Genomic DNA, 7,821 nt, shown 5'->3' with positions numbered 1-7,821 from the left:
TTTACAAATAATTTTGTGCGTTATATATATTTTGTGTGTGTGTGTCAGGATGTAAAACAGCCTCGGCTGATCATGCTTTATCCTTATCCCTGAATAAATATGTTACAATAAATGAATAAAATAAATAAGTAAATTAATAAATAAAAATAAAAAAACAATAAAGTTTGGATGATTTTTTTTTTACTTACAGAAAAAGCCGAGGTTTGGCCAGGACAAGACACAAGATCTGAAGAAGATAGCGAAGTTTTCACAGGCGAACTTCAGAAACATTACAAGAAAAAACTAGAACAAACCCAAAATCTTCTAAAAGATCTTGTAAAACTCAAAAAGATATACAGTAGACAGGAAGATATACATCATACTGATGATACGATGAACCGAATACTGGATCAGTTGAGAGAACTAATGACAGTTACTAAGGAAGAATGGATAAAAAAGTTTGATAGCAAAGATCTTGATTTTATAATTAGCGAGATAAGCTCTGACCTTGAGAAAATTGGCAAGCTAAATGAAGGAAGACCAAAGAATAGCGCAGCAGAGATTCTAGAAAATGCTTCAGCAGGGTTAGCCTTGAAGGGTATTCTGGTGGGTGAAGCCTTCCGTGAAGATTTAGTTAAAGGGACAGTGCTAAGCACACCTTCTGATGTGTCACTAAAGAGTCCTTTGATGATGGAAATCGAGGACGTTGCTACATTCTCCACCAAAGCACAATCTGATCATTTTCACTGTTCCCTTGATAATATGGGGTACAGTGCTGCTGCTACTATGAAGGGCAGTGGTTGGGGGTTCAAAGCGAAGGCCGAATTTTCCGAGAAGTACAAGAGCATAGATGAACAAGAAGTAGAATCTCACAAACATGCCCATTTTGAATCAAGAGTAATATACTCTGTTACTCCTACTGCTGCATGCGAGCTAAATCCATACAGCTTAAAACTCTCCCAACAAGCTCTACATGACCTGAAGACCATTGACAGGATTCTGGTAGGAAGTAAAAACTTAGAGCTTGTGAGCCAAAATTGTGAGGACTTCCTAACAACTTATGGGTCACATATCAATACCGGGGTTATTCATTTCGGTGGTGTTAACAAATTTGTAGCAACCTACTCAAGTGAGACAAAATCCAATTCTGATAGAGTTATGCGTATGGTTCGAGACTTACTAAGTGCCTACGTGTCAGCAAGCTATTCTGGCTTCGGATCCAGTGTGGAAGGCGTGCTTAGCGCCGATCAAATTAAAGCACATGACAGCTTCAAAAATGAATATGAAAAATCAGAACTTGCAAAAACCACCTTACATTTTGTCAGAAATGGAGGGCCTCAAGATGTTAGTACCTTGCAGCTCTGGAAGATGGGTCTTGTGACATGCCGTGGCACCTGGACGCTCATAGATAGAGGGAAGTCATTATTTACAGATTTTGTCGGAGTATGGAAGCTTATTCCTAACCACGAAGATGATTTTTTGCAACCACAAGAACTTGAAACCTGTTTAAGGAGGGCCTGGGAAAGGATGAATAATAATCTTGTGTCCAGTTTCCAAGAACAATCTTTCATCAAAAGACTTGATGAAATGGACCTGATGATTGAGAAGGTTACCATATGGAATTCCGCTCCAATACTACCAAAAAAATGTATTCCATATCTCCAAGAGATGTTGAAAACCGTCGAAGAGGTGGAGGCACAGACAGGTACAAACAAATACTGGGAGTTTAAGTTATGCACAGAAGCAAACATAAGCAATTTTCTGGGCAATATTTTGGAACAAATAGATAAGTTTCACCCTACGGATGTGACTCTGATACAGTTTCTTATAAAGAAGCTGGTATATCCCGGTAGATTCAGGGAGTTCCCTGGCAAAGAAAAGATCATGAAATGGATTGGGGTGATCACTGTGGACATTCCAACTATACTGGCTAATGCTAATGTCGAGAGCGTTCCTGACCTGATAGGAATTCTGAAGGACAAATTCATTCCATTACTGCAAATAGAACACGCAAATAATGGAGAGAGAAATGTCCAGGTAATAGATGGTATCAATGCAGGAGCAACAGTTGATATGGCACTTTGTGTTGGTCAGCTTCTAAAGAACTTACAGTCATCTGGGGAAGAACATGAAATGTTCCTTTTGAAAGTTGCTCTGTTGTCTATTCACTACCATTGGCCTACAAGGAAGTTTAAAATACTTCTTACAATGGAGAAGCTACAGGATTTCGTTCAGACCATTGAAGTATATTGGAAGGAGTTTCAAATCCATAAAGAAAAAGGGATAATCCAGTTCGAGGCCTTTCTTATTCATACCTCCCTGTCTTCTGGCCACTTTAATGAAGAAAGAGAATCATCAGAAAATGAATTTTCTGAGACAATAACAGAACTTCGGCAAGTGTTAACACCTAAATTAAACGAGGTCCTGAACAGGTACGCTACCCATTCACCATTTAATTGGGTTGACATGGCCAATGTCACCAGTGAACTAGCAAGCGGCAACGTGTCTGCTACTGAAGAAAAAGAAACAAATATCATTGTTATAGAAAATATGGCTAGCTCCCGAGTTGGAGACACTGAAGATGAAATGCCAGGTTTGACAAACAATTCTGAGGTAAGCGTAAATGGTGATTTTTCAGGCATCTTGAAGATCCTAGGTTTGGACAAATACAGTTCATCTAAAATTTCTCTTTTGGACGCCATTTCCATTAAAAAGTCCCTTGAACATATCAAGCTGGTTGACATTCCCTGGATCATTATACACAAACTTCTTATGATTGACTTTCGTGCAAGAGATCAATTTTTGACAGTGGTGAACAATTCACCAACAGAAGATATACCCGATGACGAAGATGACTTTGACATGGAAGCTCTTCTTGAAATGCAAAACGTTAGTGTTGGTAATGACAAGCCAACGCAGCTAAGCACTTTGGATACACTAGTAGCAATATTCACATGTTGCGATAACTTTCTCAAACAAACACTTGCTCAGAAGCTTTTTTTCTGCAAACTTGCTATTCCCTTGTTGTACCCTATAGGATCAGACAAAATTTGCATGTCACTATGGGCACTCAGAACTATAACAGTTCAGTGGCAAGACAGGCAAAACGTTTCGGAAACACCAGTGACAGAAAGGCCTTTTCCTTTGGTGTCATTTCTAAGATTAGGCAGACCACCTCTATCTAAGTCCAAACTGATCAATGATATCCTTAGGGATAACAGTCATGACACCTTCTTTCACCATGATTGCAACAATGGTACCACAGTAAGGAAGATTACCGACGGACTTGTTGAATGTTCATGGTTCATAACAGCGGGCAATGAGAAAGAACATCTTCCATGTACCACAATGTTCCTTAACTTGAGAGGTGATGCCTCAGTAATGAATAAACAGATGCAGATTTTGCAGGAAATATCATCTGTGCTGTTTGTTATAGTTACTGCTCAAGATCTTGCAAAAAAACCCAATACCGAGACATGTCAACACATTTTGCGGACTGGCGGTAAAGTCATCCTCTTTTTGATTAATGGAAGTAACAAACCGATCGTCAGCGAAATACAAGCGTGTCATGAAGCCGTTGGCAAGGGTATTCTGAAAGGAGTTCCTATCATGTCGTCTAACACCCTCCAAGGTGTTGAGAAAAATGCCAGTGAGCTCAAAACTGAAGCTAGGAGAAAACTGACCGGGGCCCTTGCTGGGTGTTCTGGCATAATGATCGAAAAATGTGCTGAACATGCATTGGATATGGGGATCATCGTTGATGAGTATGATGGTAAAGCCTGCCTTAAAGGTAAGGTTCTTGCAGAAAACGTTGTCTCCCATATGAAAGGTAAAGATATTGCGGACTGTAAAGGCGACCTTCTTCCGTTGCAAGGCAGTGAATGGATTGATTACTGCAAGCTGCTAAAGAAGCAACACCGAACAAGCGGAAAGGGCTCACTGTCATCGCCAACATCCCAAACAACTAGAGTGAAACAGGATATGGACCGTCTTCGTGAAAGGCAGGTGAAAATATGTAACAAGCTTACTCCTTTTATCGGAGACTTCATGGAAACTCTGCAAATGAACGAAGAGGTTGTCATGTATTTCTTGAAGTGGATGAATCTCTTATTAGATGAAAAATCAAGAGCCAACTTGCCAGGTCTGCGCAAGCAGTACCACATGGCATGGACACAGTTTCAGGAGGCCAAGAAGGAAGAAGGCAATACAAACTTGAAGTGCTTGAAAATCCAAGTGGATGAAAAAGAAAATTGCGTTTCAAGTGCATCACTTGGGCTAGAAAATCTTTTCAGAGAACTGGGACAGATTTACGAAGCAGTGAAGGGGAGCAGCAACATAGGAAATGCCACTAATACAGCTGTGGAATATCTGCCAGAAAGAGCTGCTAAATTGCTGTTAAAGGGCATTCCCTTAGAACTGATTGATGGAGACGCATCAAGCGTTCCTATCGAGTGGGTCAGCGCAGTACTGAATAAGCTTGGAGACATTCTCGGCGAAAAAAGGCTGTTTGTTCTCTCTGTTTTGGGCATTCAGAGTTCTGGGAAATCCACACTTCTGAACACCATGTTTGGATTGCAGTTCGCCGTCAGTGCAGGCAGATGTACAAGGGGGGCATACATGCAAGTCATCTCTGTAGAAAAAGAAGCTGGTCTCCCATTTGATTACGTTGTTGTCATAGATACAGAGGGACTCCGAGCACCAGAACTAGGACAACTTAAGTACGAGCATGATAATGAACTTGCAACCCTCGTGATTGGCATGGGGGACGTAACCATGATTAACATCAAAGGGGAAAACACAAGCGAAATGAAAGACATTCTCCAAATTGCAGTGCATGCATTCTTAAGGATGAATCTTGTCAATAAACACATGCGAGACAACAGAACTTGTATATTTGTTCATCAGAATGTCCCAGCAGCTAATGCAGAAGAACTGATGATGCATGGATGCCAGAAACTACAAGAGAACTTGGATGACATGACCAAAGAAGCAGCCCTCAGTGAGAGTATTGCAGACATTAACAGTTTTTCCCAGATTATCAACTTTGATGTACATAAACACGTCTGGTATTTTTCTGATCTGTGGCATGGCGATCCGCCCATGGCTCCTGCAAATCCCGGCTATAGTGACAAGGTAGATTCAGTCAGGATTAAACTGTTGTTGGAGATTTCAAAGGGGAAAACATTTCTGACAGCTTCAGAACTGTCAATTCGCCTTGCTGATCTATGGAAAGGGGTCCTTGCTGATGACTTTGTGTTTAGTTTCCGTAACAGCCTTGAAGTGAAAGCCTATAACAGCTTGCAGACAAAATACTACTCTTTGGAATGGCAGTTGCAAAACGAATTGAAATCTTGGTCACATACCGCAGAGATCAAGTTGAATAGATGTGAAAATACTGATGAACTAGAGAAATCGTATCAGCACCTCGTCTTCGAAATCTCCAAAGTTTTGATTGAAAAGGCTGAGGAGATGAAGACTTGTCTAAATAATTACTTCGAGAACTGTGACCTGCAGGAAATAATTATCCAGTGGCAGAACGCTAAGCTAAATCAACTAAGCATTGCAGTTGAGCAACAGCTAAGTGAGGGTAAAGCAGATCTACTATCCGTCAAAGAATCTCGCGGAGTTGAAATCTTGCAGACTCAAAAGTGGTCAGACCATGAAGTACATATAATGGGCAAAGCAGTTAAACTTGCAGACAAACTGAAAGGCAAAGAAGCCACTGACACTGAACTTGAACATCAGTTTGATATTATGTGGGTTTCAATAGTGAATGAACTTGCTACAAAAACCGAAGACAAGGTATTGCAAATGGATACTTTGATGGGCCATGTTCTTCATAAGATATTCTTTGCCCATGGAAGCCTTCTTAAACCCGAGCTAAGGCGCCATCCTCTAGATAAGCCATTAGAACAGACATCCTTGGAATGTAGTGTCCCTTTAGATTTTGTGACAAAGGAACACATCAGAGTGAAAAAAGTAGGCATGTTTCGGAAAGGGGTCAACTACCTTACTGGTGCAGATAACCCAGAAATACAGGCCATAAATGAAACGTTGTTACTGACAAACGTCATCCTGAGAGATATAAGCACATATCTAAAAGGCCTTTCTAGACAGGTGAAATTCCAATCGTACTACGCCACAGAGGTCATACAAATGGTAAATGAGAGAATCGACAGTCACAATCAAAATAAGAAGGGGTCTAAAAAATGCAAGTTCAAGATTCGCCCTGAATATGTTGTTAAACTAGCAGTTTATGTAAGCCGTCACTGTGTTCAAGTGTTCGGCGCGATGCAATTGTCGTATAACAAAATACATGGAGTCAAGGCAAAACTTCAAGAATACAAAAAAACTGCCTGGAGCCTTTTCAAGAACAAGGTAAAACAGAGTACTGAAGAAGTACTTGCAGGTTACCTACTATGCACACAGCTGAAGGGAATTGTTCAGCAGGCAGTAAAGAAGGCACTTCCAAGAAAATGCACCGAGGAAGTTCTCATGGATTTCCAGATGACAAAGTACTTCCTGATGGTCAAAATGATGGATGACCTCGCCCTGAAAGGAAGCTTCAAAAACTATAAGTCGTACTTTACGAATACCAAACGGTTTGCTCTAGATTGGCTTACCAAGTACACAGACCAGAAGATGTTTTCGAGACAAGAGATTACTGGCATGTCCAGGTATGCAGAAATAAGCAGGAGCCGTATTGTAAGAATCATGCAATGTATTGTCAAAAGTGTTTCTCACGCAACCGCTGAGGTTGAGGGAAAAAAGGGCATGAAAATGGCACTTTGGATTGAACAATTCTGTCAGAGGGTGTCGGAGGAAATAGCAGTACCAGTCAGTACCCTAAACTTAGTAAGTGTTCGATCAGTGGTGGATTTCAACAATCTGCAAAGGATTATTCTGGACCAGTTAAATAAATTTCAAGCTGATCTGGACGGGGCATTTACCAATGAAACAGAATACTCTGTTGATTGGAATGGGACACCTCCGTCACAGCAAATTCTCGACAAGATTTGGGGATGTGCTGAACAGTGCCCATTCTGTGAAGAGATATGTGCAGACACCACACCTGACCATTACAGTTTGTCGGGGAGATGTCACATGTGTGTGCAGCATAGACCACAGGGAATTGTAGGAATGAATTGGTCTACGGATACGGAGAATCATCGTAAAGGGCAGCTGCTTCATGAAACATGCAACTACGATATTCAGCGAAATGTATCGTTCAGGTGCACTGTCGGTAACTACAAATGCAGAAAATCAGGAAAATGTTCTACTACTGGCGACGAATTTGTGTACCACAAATGTAAAGAATACAAGACTTACATGCCCGACTGGGACATAGCACCCAATCCCACCAACGACGTGTCCAAATATTGGATGTGGTTCATGGCGACCTACCAGCACCAACTAATTGATATGTATAACGCAAAATTACCCAATATACCGGAGGATTGGACAAAAATAACAAAGAAGGAGGCCTTGGATGACCTGCGCAAAATCCACCATTAGCAATCATCGTGATTCTATCAGCAAGTACGTTTCTTCTCGCGCCAATATCAAGAATATTTTATTATTTTTGAGATTTAGCTATATTGAAGAATCTTTTCAAGTTAATTTTACATTAAACAAAACAAGTGCGAACCCTTAATATTCATAGGAGGGAGAAAATAAGAAATCGTAGCTTTCCAATGTGTACGAAAAATATCATGATTGATGAAAATTTTATACAGAAGAAGCAGAGAACACTTTAGAACAGAGTTCAGCTAGCATTACCCCGCATGGCAGCCTTTCTAGATGTGGAAATTATAGCATTTCTTTTGAAGATGAGGTTCCAAA

The 7,821-nt window shown here is 40.6% G+C and overlaps 1 protein-coding gene across 1 annotated transcript; it reads left to right on the top strand.

The window, feature by feature from the left end:
* The first annotated feature begins 372 nt into the window (after positions 1-372).
* Positions 373-7,494, top strand: LOC121421164 (interferon-induced very large GTPase 1-like). Its single transcript, XM_041615823.1, has one exon. The coding sequence runs from the start codon at positions 373-375 to the stop codon at positions 7,492-7,494; it is 7,122 nt and encodes a 2,373-aa protein (XP_041471757.1).
* The last annotated feature ends 327 nt before the right edge of the window (positions 7,495-7,821 follow it).

The sequence above is a fragment of the Lytechinus variegatus genome, chromosome 9 (assembly GCF_018143015.1).
Source record: "Lytechinus variegatus isolate NC3 chromosome 9, Lvar_3.0, whole genome shotgun sequence".
Lineage (NCBI taxonomy): Eukaryota > Metazoa > Echinodermata > Echinoidea > Temnopleuroida > Toxopneustidae > Lytechinus > Lytechinus variegatus.
Note: the sequence above shows the minus strand (reverse complement) of the source record. Positions and strands in the feature narration are given on the sequence as shown.

Excerpts from the sequence above, each read along its gene's own strand:
- LOC121421164 (XM_041615823.1), top strand. The coding sequence starts at position 373 with ATGAACCGAATACTGGATCAGTTGAGAGAACTAATGACAGTTACTAAG.